Below are 12,992 nucleotides of genomic sequence, written 5' to 3' on the forward strand. Positions count from 1 at the left end.
GGAGCTTCAGCAGGTTAAAGCACTGACAGAATTCCCTGCTATGGAAGTGGCCAGCCTGAAATAAACTGGCACTACCAGGGACAGGCAAATTCAGAATGAACTCCTGCCCTGCTCTCCTACCATTAACTCTGTTAGAAGTCATAATTAAAGCTTTTCTATCTTCATTGGCTGTGACCATCAATTCAGTATTGAGGAGCTTTCTAGGACGATGCATTTCACAAAGTGCTTGAGGAGTCCATGCAAAAATCATATTCCCATTTTAGCTTCCTGCAAAGACTTATTTCCTTCAGTATATTGAGAAGAAATTATTTTATTACTGAAAAATAGCTATAGACATTTTTTAAACAACATCATCCCTAAGAGTCTTTTTCACAGTAAAAGGCCAGGAAGGAAAAAAAAGGAAGTTATGTGATCTGAGCAAAGCTTCACAGGGCAATATTAAGAAAGGTTTTTACCTCAAAAGAAATACAGATGAAATGGGAGTTCTATTCAGGAGCGTTTAATTTTTTTTTAACAGCCTTAAAATATGCAAATGAAGAAAAAATATGCAAATCTTATAAATAACATAAACCAGATAAGCTCACACTGTAACACCACAACCACCCCAGTGGGGAAAGAATGCAGCATTAACACCAACAATCACCAAACAATCAAACTTGCCTCATTCTAGGCAAAAATATTCATAGAATCAAGTGCATGACTGCAGCTGACAGAAGGATTCCAGTCAGGTACAACTCACCCTAGAGAGAAAGTTCCTTTTCCAGAAAAGAGACCATTACTATGTGCACACGAGGTTCCTCATCCTGCTCACAGCTAAAAATAAATACTCTGTGTTTGTGTACAGCGCTCTTCAACAGAGATCTTGACAACCTGAACAGTTTCTTAGGAAATACTCCCGGTGAGGTAGGTTTATCATCATTCCTACTTTCCAAATGGGAAGGAGACTTGCCCAGAGTCTCACAGATATTCAGTGTCAGAGTCACATCCCCTGGCTCTGCACCAAACCTTCCCCACTGGGCAACGCTCCTTCCTAGGTTCTACGATTGCATTCAAAAATTTATTTTAAGACAACACGTATGTTTCATATTACAATATAGCATTTTGTAATAAAACAAGAATACAGTACAGCTCAGCTTTGAGGTACCATTCCTCTCCCCTCCCCAACCCCTTCACTTGGAGGTAACCTAAATAATTATGGAGTAATGGAAAGATGTTGTTTGAAATATGTGCCGTAGGAGCAGATATGCAAGTGACTGCAAGTATTATGTTTCTGAGAACAGAGAATATTTGTTTTATTTTGCTACTGCCAACTTATACTGGGCACTAGGACCATGCAAATTGTGGTTTTTAAGATGGCAAGCAGTTGCACGTCTCCCTTTTTGCAGTTTAGTGTCAGCAATTCCAGGCAATCCCAGTCGTTACTACAGATACTTTTCCCAAGCTTAGCAAAATTGTGATCTAATTCCACTTTCCCCCACAGACACTCTTTAAAACACTTTTGAAGCTACACATTCAGCTCCCACATCCACTAAGTGAGAGTCTTGATTAAGACAGACACATGTGATTTGGGGATTTAACAAATTCCCGTTTTCAAGTTTTATAATGAAATGACTGACTCCAGTATTGGGACTGACAGAAGACAGCTGGGACTTGGTTAAATTTGCTGGTAAGGTACAGTTGAGATCTGAAACGAAATAGCCAATCCAGTTCCTCATGTAGGCTCCATGACTCACCACCAAAATATTGGCATCTAATACCGTGGAAGATCCGCCGCCCTCAGAGCTCGGCTCCGCCTCACTGCAGTGGTTTGTCCAAGGGAAAACAAACTGTTCTCCAGATGTTCCTGAGCTCCTGCCTGGTGCACCAGGCTTGCCGTGCTCCTTCTGCTCCAGCTCAACAGCCAGCTGGCACAGGAACTCAAAAAAATCCCTTGCACGCTCTCTCACCTGCGGGGAAAGGCCGGAAGGGAATGTTGTGAAGACCGAAGAGATTGCTGTGAAGCGAGCACAGATTTGGCCTTTCAGAAATCTGACACATAACTACTTCAGTTAAAAGACAAAGATTTCTCAAAGACAAGGCTCAGAAGCCAATGGAAGTTACTGACTGCTGTGCAAACTCCTCTGCCCTCCAGAAAGCAATTGCTATCATCCTCCTGTGAGACAGAGCTTCATGAGGAGTCAGTCTCAAAATCAGTACTTGAGTTATAAAGAGATTTCCCACGTGGCAGCCACTGTTACCAGACCAAGCAGTATTTTTTAGCTTAGAGAACATCTCTGGTTGGGCTGAGCTCTCAGTGGGGAGCTCCCAATAGCTGCAATTGCACTGATAAAAAAACCTAGAAAGCAGGGCGTACATAAGTAAATAAATAAATACCATACTTCATCCAGTGTTTCTCCTCCAGAAGGTGTGAATGAAGGACATTGCTCTCCAGCATCCTTGGCCATAGCCTTGAGGTCAGCCAAAGGCCTTCCTTCTGCAACACCGTATTTCTGTAAGGGAAAAAGGGCGTTAGGCAGGAGGTGTCAGGTCACCTGTGCCCCTTCCAGAGGCTGCAAACAGCTCTTCACAGCTTTGTCTTGTTGGATTCCCAAGGCTTAGCTTCCTTTTACATTTTAGCCCAGTTTTGGGCAAGGAAATATCTTTATACATATCCTTTTAAACAGCAGATATATCTATATATACATATAAATATATATAGATATATAGATATATATATGTAGATATAGATGATAGATATAGATATAGATATAGATACAGATATAGATATAGATATAGATATAGATATAGATATAGATATAGATATAGATATGCTCAGTAGACAAATACACTAAGAGCAGCATCTCATTTAAAGCATGGACATTCAAAACACGACCCTCTCAGCCTGATCTTTGTGAGGAGGTTTTTTTCTTCTGCTGACACTCATCCCCAGCATACAAAATTCAAGTGTCTTTGTGACTGAGGTCACAGTGCAAGTGCTTCTGTACATAGCCCTTCACATGAGGATAAACTCCATTTTCTTTTTGCTTGCAGAAAGGCTACAGGGAATTATTTTCCACATGTAAGAAACCAGTATTTTCTCTAAAGACCTGTGAAGTCTTTGCAACAGAGGATGGATCCACCTTCGATTCAGAATTTTTGAAAAAGACATTAAAAAAAAGGAAACAAAACCACACAAGTACCCTGGCAATTAAAAGTAAACAATAATTTCCCTTACTGATTTCAAGGGAAGAACTGGAATTTCTGAGAGAAAAAAGATTCAAACAGGAAATGCTACAGTCACATGCTGCTCCCTAAACACTAAATCTTACCTTATTTAAATCATTAAAGCATCATAGTTACAACATTCATCACTTAATTTTGGCTCTGCTTCACCATTCTGCAAACAATTTATTGTCTCTGCTGGGAATAGTTCAGTTGCCAGTGATTAAAAACACATCAAATAGTGCTCTCCACTGCTAAATCTACCATTCAATAAGCCAAGATACCCATCAGCAGGAAGTTACATTTTCAAGTTGTTCAATATCTGATAATAAATTCTTTTGGCACTTACTCTCTCTCGCAGTCTTGCATCGTACTTGATTTCCAAATCTTTGCAAAACCTGTTTTTCCCTAGAATGGCAGCAGCAGTCTAAAAAGTGAATATACAGTCACATCAACTGGACAGAACATAGACACACCACCCTGCACCACCACAGCCGAGGTGAATCCCAGCAGCAGCATCCAACAACCCAAACCAACAAAACAGAAAGTTTTTCAGCTACCAGTCGGGCAGAATTGGATAGATGGCCCAGGCCAGGCCATAAAATAGAAAAGCTGCAATCTTCTGGCAGTTCCTCCCCAATTCAAAGTCCAGAACAGCTGAAGACACAGCACCCATGAGAGGCGGGCAGCGGTGTTTAATGGGATAAAAGCCACGTCTTCTCTCGAGTAGAACACAGAGCAATCATGTTCACACATTCTTTACATGTAGTACATGGGCCAGACTCACAGCCATGTTTGCTGAAACTGCTCAGTTAACCCAACAGAAAAAACATCTGACACCTGCCTGGCTGCCACAGCAAATCCTTAGGGCTGGAACAGACCTCTGGTGATCACCCTGCCCAGACAAGGTCACCTGGAGCAGGTGACACAGGAGCGTGTCCAGGTGGGTTTGGGATGTCTCCAGAGAGACAGACTCCAGGCCCTCCCCAGGCAGCTGTTCCAGAGCTCTGCCACCCTCAGTGTACAGAAATTCTTCCACATGTTGAGGCGGAACTTTTTGTGTATTGGTTTGTGTCTATGGCTCCTCATCCTGTCCCTGGGCACCGCCAAAAAGAGCCTGGCACCATCCTCTGACAGCCCTTGGCGATATTTATATGCATTAATGAGATCCCCTCTCAGTCCTCTCCACACTAATCAGGCCCAGCTCCCTCAGCCTCTCCTAAGAGAGATGCTCCAGACCCCTCATCATCTCTGCAGTCTCCACTGGGTCCTCTCTGGTAGCTCTTTGTCTTTCTTGGGAATCAGAGGATGGCTGACCTGCTCACGGTTCTTACACGCACCCAAGGGTGAAGGCTGCACTGGCTTCACAGACAGTTTGGGCTGTGCAAAAGAACTCATTTTGAAAATGCCCCTTGGATTCTGGCACAAATAAGCAGCCTTGTTTTACTACTGGCACATTTAACATATTGCTTAGGACAAATTTGGTCTTGGAACTTTAACCTTCTGTCAAAGAATAATGCAGAAATAAAGACAGGGTTGAATTCACTTCCTTGTGTATATGCACAGCACAGTTATTTGTATGATTATATGCAGGAATTTCCTCTTTTGCATCAGAACTTGTACATTCCTCCCATACTTGAGCTGTGAAGTGACCGTGTAGTAACAGGCCCTTCGTAGAACTGCAGCTGCCAGGAAAGGGAGTTCCGACCACATGGAAACTTCAGCTTTACACATCTTTGGGAAAGCTTTCCCAACATCTGGGCAGCTTGTCAAACAAATGGCAAAACACATTTCCTGTATGTAAAGGAAAAACTCAGGTCTTTCACATTAGGAGAGTGCAATTCTCAAAGTGCTCTTCATGGAAAAGGCTGTCTCTAATATAAGAAAAAGAATCTTGAACCAAATCCCGTAAGGCAGGCACACAGCACAGACAGTTTTATGAAAGTTCGAAAGCACTCTCAATGTTTTAAAATATCATCACTGCCGTTCACAGACATAAAGGGAGCGACTCAGGCAGCTATTCTGCATTTTTAAAATATCCAACTGTTGTACTCTTCCCTCCTTGTCTCTTTTGTTTTCTGCTTAAGTTGTGCTGCTATAGCAGTTTCTGGAATTGTGCTGCAAAACTGATGAGCAATGTTCATGGTGTACGTTTCAAGGAAAAAACCGGAAATTTAGACTACATTTGGTTGATCTGGTTTACAGCATGGCTTCACAGACTCTTAGCAGGACAACTCAGCAAAAAGCAAGCAAACAAGAATGGCTTAGGAGTTTCAACCCCCTACATGTCCCCTGAAATGACAGAATCAGTAACAGAAGAAAGAATTAAAGACAGGGCCTCCACAGGAGACACAACCCTCCTAGAACAGCTGATCTCTAACTTTAAAAATTTTGGTTCCCTAATTTTGGGTGTTTCATAATCCTGCACACCAGATCACATGTAATCCCATGTATTAATTTTTCCTCTTTATTTAATCTGTATTGTATATTTACTGCATCAAGGCAAGAAGTGTGACATGCCTGACAAAATCCAACATCTCTGCATTTAATGATCCTTGCACTGATTTCACAGCAAAACTTGTCCTTGCCTGCACTGGTGTGCATTCCTCAGAAGAACACAGCAGGCAGCCACAGTGCCTGGGACAGCACCACAGTGTCACAGCCAATCTGGTTTGCCTCTTCACAGAAAAACTAATTTCTGCCTGTGATACCTCAAAGTCCCCATTAATCCTTCAGCAAGAACAATCCCATATAAAATAATGGCAAATCACGGAATCATGGACTGGTTTGGGTTGGGAGGGACCTTAGAGATGACCCAGCTCCTGCCACAGACAGGAACACCTTCCACTACCCCAGGCTGCTCAGAGTCCCATGCAACCTGGCCTTGGACACTCCCAGAGATCCAGGGGCAGCTTTTGACTCTGTCACTGCATTATTTTTGCACTACCAACAGCAAATAAATGCCAGATTTGGAAGCCAGTTGTTGCCTGGAGATGCACTTACCTGCTTTGCTCGAAGGAGGTCACTTGAAAAGACATGGGTAAACTTCACATTACTGAGAAATACACCAGCAGCATCTGCTTGCCTGAAACCAGTTGCAGAGAGTGGCTCATCCACTCCTTGACCTACAAAATAAAAATGCCACAACATTAGGATATGCAAACTAGCAGCTGACCAGGCATGTCTGCAATAAAGAAGCTGCCCAGTCGTAAGAAAAATCTTTCTCCTTTAGTAAAGGAAATCATTAGGAAAAGTCACCGCTCTTCTAGTCTTCCCTAAACTCAGTCACACAAATTTAATGATACAAAGGAGTAAAGTCTAGGAAGACAGAAGGATCATTATCAATGATAACTGCATTAATCTATACCTTTGACAAATGTAAACATAAAACAGAGACCTACATTTAATAAATGCGACCATTTTTAGAAGGGTCACTGGTCAGGTTCCTGCAAGAGGTATCTCACAGCTGAAACTTTATAAACAGATTTGTTAAATGTAAATAAGAAAGACGACAATACTGAGAATGAGATGCAAACACAGTCTGGAGCAAGCTGGAGCAAATCCAGCTGGAAAGCAGCAAACCTCCCAGAAATTGTTTCCAGCCAAAAAGTCTGTGAGAATAACTGGTCACAGAGCTCTAGGACAGTGTTGAGAGAAGCAGCATTTTGGAAATCCAACCTGAGTTGGACAGGTGTGCTCCTGCCACAGCTCAGAGTCAGAGCTAGGAATTCAAAAGACATCATCAATATTTTTAAGCAAGTAAAGGAGGGGAATATTCTTTACTCATTTTATGATGAGCACAAATCCATGTTGCAAGACCTATAAATGGCAATGTCACAGAGGGAGGAAAATCTGGAAGCACAATTCTCCTTCACAACACGAAGTATTGCAGAAAGCTCATTTATTCAGAGTACAACATCAGCCTTGATTTTCCTACAGCAGACATCCAGGCAGCTCGGTGTGTTCAGTTCTGGGTGTACAAGCCAGCAGCCACTCATGTGAAGTCTAGTTTTAAATGTGTCTAATCGAAACTGCCTTCCTAGAAAGAGCTGGGATTGAACAGTTCAAGCATTTAAACAACCTTTACTTTTCATTCTCCCTTGCCCTACTGCAGGTTTTTACTGCAAGTAACAGATTCCCTTCTTGAGGCAACAGCCTCCTTCACATCTTTGTCCATCCCTCTGCAGGTCCTTTTCCCAGATGCCCTTTTCCCAAACTTCCTATTACTGGGATTTAACACAGTGCTATGGAGTCCTTAGTAAAAGGTGCTGATACCATTTTATTTGATTACATGCCACATATTTTTTCCCTGTGTAGAAAAAGGAACTCTTTAATACTCCTGTTAAAACACAAAATGCATCAGCATCTATTGATATAGTGTGGAAGGTGACATAAAATCTTCTGTAATGTTATGAAAGCCATGTCCTGGCTTACACATGAAGTCTATAAAGGTATACAGTATTATTGCTTAATAACATCTAAGCAGTTGGTGGCAGGATTTCTCCATGAAATCCTAACTCTAGGATTTCCATCCCAACCAGGTAACAGAATAACTCTTACTCACCTTGCAGTATCTTGTCCTTGTTGTATCTTGTTTCTCCACTGAAAGAGATGGTAAACAACAACAAAAAATAACGTGTCATAATTTTAGTTGATTTTCAAAAACACTGTTGTATTAAATACCGACAAGAGACAGCAGCACCTGAATGTAAAAAAACCCACTGAGACACAGTGCTGCACAAACTCTTTTCAAAACAATGCACACAAAGATTTTATAACAATAAAAAATAATTTTCAAATCAATTCCAATAATGCTGCCAGTTTTCAATGAGACAAAGCCATCTGTAATAAAAGTAAGACAAGTGAATTCTTAAATTTATCATAAATGCAGCACAATTTATCTGTAACAACTACACCTCCATGCTGGAGGGAACAAAGCTGTAGGAAGACTCTGGAGCCCTCTTTTGACAAGTACGTGTTGGCAGCTGGTATTCTGAACTTTACAGGGAACCAGTTCCAGAGATTATTAAGAGCAGCAGCAGAGCTGCACACCTGGAAGAAACAGAGCCTAGGAAGTCAGAGCAGAAGAAATTACAGACTCATGGAATGATCTGGGTTGGAACAGACCTTAAAGATCATCCAGTGCCAACCCCCTGCCACAGGCAGGGACACGTTCCACTATCCCAGGTTGCTCTGAGCCCCATCCAGCCTGGCCTTGGACACTTCCAGGCATGGGGCAGCCACAGCTGCTCTGGAAAACCTGTGCCAGGGCCTCAGCACCCTCGCAAGGAACACTGTTTACCTGATTGTCAATCTAAACCTCCTCTCTGTCAGTGTGAAGCCATTGCCCCTTGTCCTGTCACTCCAGGCCCTTGTCAAGAGTCTCTCTCCATCTTTCCTGTGGGCTCCCTTCAGGCTCTGCAAGGCCACAGTGAGGTCACCCCAAAGCCTTCTCCTCTCCAGGCTGAACCATCCCAATTCCCTCAGCCTTTCCTCCCAGCAGAGCTGCTCCATCCCTGTGCTGCCCTTGGTGTCCCTGCTCTGGCCTGGCTCCAGCAGCTCCCTGTGCTTCCTGTGCTGGCCCAGGGCTGGATGCAGCCCTGCAGGGGGGTCTCAGCAGAGCGGGGCCGAGGGGCAGAATCCCCCCTCCCCTGCTGCCCACGGGTCTTACAGTAAAGGAGAAAAAAAGCTCAGCCGTCCTACAAACTAAAGAGTTTTCTCCTGACAGATGCAGGAAGCTGGAGCTACTTGGTTCACCCAGCTACAAACCTCTGTCAAGACAGCAGGAGAAAAAGTCACCTCAGGAATTCCGCCCAAGTCACAACCACCAATTCTTTAAAGTTTCACGGGAAAAAAAATGTTCCCACCACCAGTCCTCCCCTTGCCCAGCCTGAGGGCGTTTGCTCAGCTTCCCCCTCCCTCTGCCCGTGACCGAGGAGGGGACGCGGCCCCCGGGGCGCCGCCAGGGCCGGGGATGCGCGGGCGGTACTCACTGCCGCACCACCGTCAGCCCGAACCGAACCATGGCGCCGGGCGGCTCCGGCGAGCGCGGCCGTGCCCAGATGTGCGCGGGTACGCCCAGCTGTGCGCGCAGGCGAGCGCGGCCGTGCCCAGATGTGCGCGGGTACGCCCAGCTGTGCGCGCAGGCGAGCGCGGCCGTGCCCAGATGTGCGCGGGTACGCCCAGCTGTGCGCGCAGGCGAGCGCGGCCGTGCCCAGATGCGCGCAGGTGAGCGCAGGTGAGCGCACCCCCCCCACAGCCCGCACTGCGGCGCCGCGCGCCTCGCCGTGACGTCATGGCCCCGCCCCGCGGCCCGCTCTGACGTCACCGGAGGCGGCTCCCGGCGGAAAAGGAGGATCCGGGATGGGTTTATGGCTGCCTGCGGCTCCCCGATGGCAGGGGGCAGCTGGCGCTGCTCACACGCCACAGGCGACAGGGCCAGAGGGAACGGCCTCACGGCAGGCTCGGGTCGGACATCGGGAAGAGATTCTTCTCCCTAAGCGTTCTGGAGCGTTCAGACAGGCTGCAGGGCGGCGTGGAGTCACCGGCCCTGCTGGCATTGAAGTGCCCCGTGGATGTGGCACCCTGGGGACAGGGTTGAGTGGTGGGAGTGGCAGCGTGAGGTTTGCACCTGGACTTGTGCGCACTAAATGGCTCCGCATTCTCACTCTGCAGTAGCAATCGGGAGGCTTTCACCTTAAAACTCTGGGTTTCGCAGCGTCTCATGACGCTGGAGTTAAGGAATCTTCCTGGTCTAAGCATCCCACTTAGAGTGACACTCGCAGCGCCTGAGCTGGGACTGAAGCCCCTTCCCAACTGCATCCCCCACTCGCACAGCTGGACCAGGTTTCCTTACTGGCTCAGTTCCAGGTTTCCCTTACCAGAGTCTCAGATGTCCAGATCTTTAAAATACTTCGAAATAACGAAACAACAGCCCGAGCTGGTGGCCTCCCAGGAGCAGCACAAGGGAACTCCTGGGCTTTAATACCCTCACAGATTAAGGGTCGGCAAGTCTGGGTTTTCAGCTCCTCCCTGAGTGTCCATCCCCTGCCTGGTGCCACAGGACGTTGTGCTGGGTGAAAGGCTGGCAGTTCCCAGGCTCTTGTCTCAGCTGGGCTGCTCCAGAGCTCAGCCTGCAGCTCCACTGCAGCTGCGCCCCGAGCTCCCTGCACTGTGTTCCTCCACACCGGGACCAGGGGATGGATCAAGTTTGCCCCTTTGCAGAACACAAAATACTCGATGATGTTCAGTCTGGTTACATCAGCCCAGTTAACACTGGTTGGCAGCAGCGCTTCACTCAGAGTAATATCAATACATCGATATTTATATATAGATGGATAAAAGAGATTGCTCACAAGTCAGTTAGCTAAGTCTGGAGAGCCAAATCTCAGAGTAAGCATCAGCAAAGGCAAGCCAATTCCAAGGAATAGTTTAAAGCAGCAGTTTCCCAGGCAGAACACTGTGAGGTGTCAGCATCTACATCCAGCTGGGACCACACTGGTCGTGTCCTGGAGAGCACATAGAATCACAGAATGTCCTGGCTTGGAAGAGACCTTAAAGATCCAGTTCCAACCCCCTGCCATGGGCAGCGACATCTTCCACTGACCCAGGTTGCTCCACGCCCCGTCCAACCTGGCCTTGGACACTTCAGGGATCAAGGGGCAGCCACAGCTTCTCTGGGCAACCTAGAAATTCCTGCTGGTAAAATGGACAAAGTAACAGAAGAAGTGACCGAAACTCATCCTTTTTGCCTCAGAAAGCTAAAGTTTTTATGGCTTACAGACAGTGTGATTAACCAAAATATTAATTGGTCACTGAGCGTACTTCAGGATTTCCCAACCAGCAATAAATGCTATCTAAAAATCTGAGAAATTCTTCCGGGTTGCCCAGAGGTCTGATGTCAATTTGAAAATGGCTTGTACTTTAACACCAAACACATTCTAAATGAAGACTGAAACATAATTTGTTTCATTTGATATCTGTTTAAAGCAGATGCAAAATGAAATATGTAATGCATATTAAAACTGATGTTTTTAAGGGGCGACACCAGACACAGTCTCGCCTGTAAACGAGCCAGTGCCAACTGAATCAGCTCTGACCTATTTCTATTGTATCACCATTAAAAACAACCGTGTCTTGCTGCAGTGATAAAACTCCAGCTGTGTCTCACATGCGGTTTCGAGGATCAAGCCTCAAACACGAGCCAACACTGTTAACATCTCTTTTCTTATAAGTGCATGTTTTCATACAGGTCCTTTTGCAAAAGTGACAGCCCTTCAGGCAAAGCTTGAGAGACTTTGCCTGAAGTCACCCAGTTTGGCTTTGTGAGGAAACAGCTTGGAAAGCCTGTATCTTCTGCCTTAGAGCCTCATGGCTTAGCTACTAGATTAAGGTTCTCTTTTCAATTGTCATTTGGGATCTGATCTTGCTCCTTGCACTTACAAATGCGCCCAGCAGAAACCTTTGCTGAATTTCTTCTGTTCTGTGCCATTGCGCTTCTCGGCCCACGTAATGCTCCTCTGAGGGATGCGCTGGCCTGAAGAGAGTCACCACCCCGGCAAATCCTACACAGCGATTGCACTGCAGACAGGCCTCAAACTGCGTCTGCTGGAGAACACAGTTCTTGGAATCTCGTTCCTGGCAAAGCGACTTCGGGAATGCTTTTAATCGTTTTTAAGCTGGTTCCAGTGCGGTGTACGGGCTGCGAGCAGGGAGCAGAGCCAGCCCCTGGGCCGAACACCTTCCCTGGTGCCGGAGCTGCGGCTGCGGGCTGCGTGGCGGGGGCGGGCGCTCAGGTGAGCCGCGGGAGCCGCGGGGATGTTCCTTTCCCAGCGCGCCGTTCCCGGGAATGGCGGCGGGGCGCTGAGGGCGGGGTGCGAGCGCCCCCTGGCGGCCCGCCCGCGCTCCGTGGCGCCCCGCTCCAGGGCCCCGGCCGTTCCCTGGATCACGGATCCCGCCCCGGGCCCTGGCGCCGCCGCGCGCCGAGGGGACTCAGACCCGGCTCCTGTTGGAAAGCCCTGTAGCGGTAGGCAAAGACCTAATGCGTAAAGCTGGGGGGATTAAACATCACCATCAGCGCACACCAGAAAGATTTGTGTCGTAAGAAGCAACTCCAAAGTAACTGGAATAAAAAAACTTCTAGGGGAGGAAAGAATCATGGAGTCATGGAATATCCTGACTTGGAAGAGACCCACAAGGATCATTCAGTCCAGCCCCTGGCCCTGCACAGACACCCCTCAATCCCACCCTCTGCATCCCTGACAGCGTTGTCCAAACTCTCTTGGAGCTGTGACAGCCTTGGGGCTGTGACCATTCCCTGGGGAGCCTGGGCAGTGCCCAGCACCCTCTGGGGAAGAACCTTTCCCTGATATTCACCCTGACACAGCTCCAGCCGTTCCCTGGGTCCTGTCCCTGGTCACACAGAGCCGAGCTCAGGGCCTGCCCCTCCTCTTCCCCTCATGAGGAAGCTGGAGACCGTGATGAGTTCTCCCCTCAGAGACAATGTGAGGAAGCTGAAAAAACTGAGATACATTTTTTGTTTGAGTGCGCTGGATGACAATGCTGATTTCATCCCTTATCCTTCAGCTGGTTATGTCCCACTCACAGCTTTGCTCAAGTTCTCAAAACCCTCATCAGAAAGGTCAATCTATTGCTCTTCAGGGATGCTTGCGAGCCTTGTCAGATGAACCAGAGCTTTTGCTCTAAGAAGGGGTCCTGAGTAATCTGAGGAGCCAAACAGAGCCGGCCTGCTGACCTTTCCTGCTCTCCTTCACTGCTCTGGCGTAATTCTT

At 46.9% G+C, this 12,992-nt stretch overlaps 1 protein-coding gene across 2 annotated transcripts; it reads right to left on the reverse strand.

Annotated features, from left to right (window-relative positions):
• Window positions 1-483: 483 nt before the first annotated feature.
• Window positions 484-9,340, reverse strand: TIGAR (TP53 induced glycolysis regulatory phosphatase). 2 transcript variants are annotated; one of them, XM_040063302.2, is made up of 6 exons: window positions 9,195-9,339; window positions 7,766-7,803; window positions 6,205-6,326; window positions 3,551-3,628; window positions 2,379-2,489; window positions 484-1,946 (listed from the first exon to the last, which is right to left on the reverse strand). In XM_040063302.2, the coding sequence occupies exons 1-6, from the start codon at window positions 9,224-9,226 to the stop codon at window positions 1,488-1,490; spliced, it is 840 nt and encodes a 279-aa protein (XP_039919236.1). In that variant the 5' UTR covers window positions 9,227-9,339; the 3' UTR covers window positions 484-1,487. The 2 variants fall into 2 exon arrangements, with proteins under 2 accessions (XP_039919236.1, XP_039919237.1); XM_040063303.2 differs by having other exon boundaries at window positions 1,807-1,946; window positions 2,374-2,489; window positions 9,195-9,340.
• Between the last annotated feature and the right edge of the window lie 3,652 nt (window positions 9,341-12,992).

This window comes from Hirundo rustica, chromosome 4 (genome assembly GCF_015227805.2).
Source record: "Hirundo rustica isolate bHirRus1 chromosome 4, bHirRus1.pri.v3, whole genome shotgun sequence".
NCBI lineage: Eukaryota > Metazoa > Chordata > Aves > Passeriformes > Hirundinidae > Hirundo > Hirundo rustica.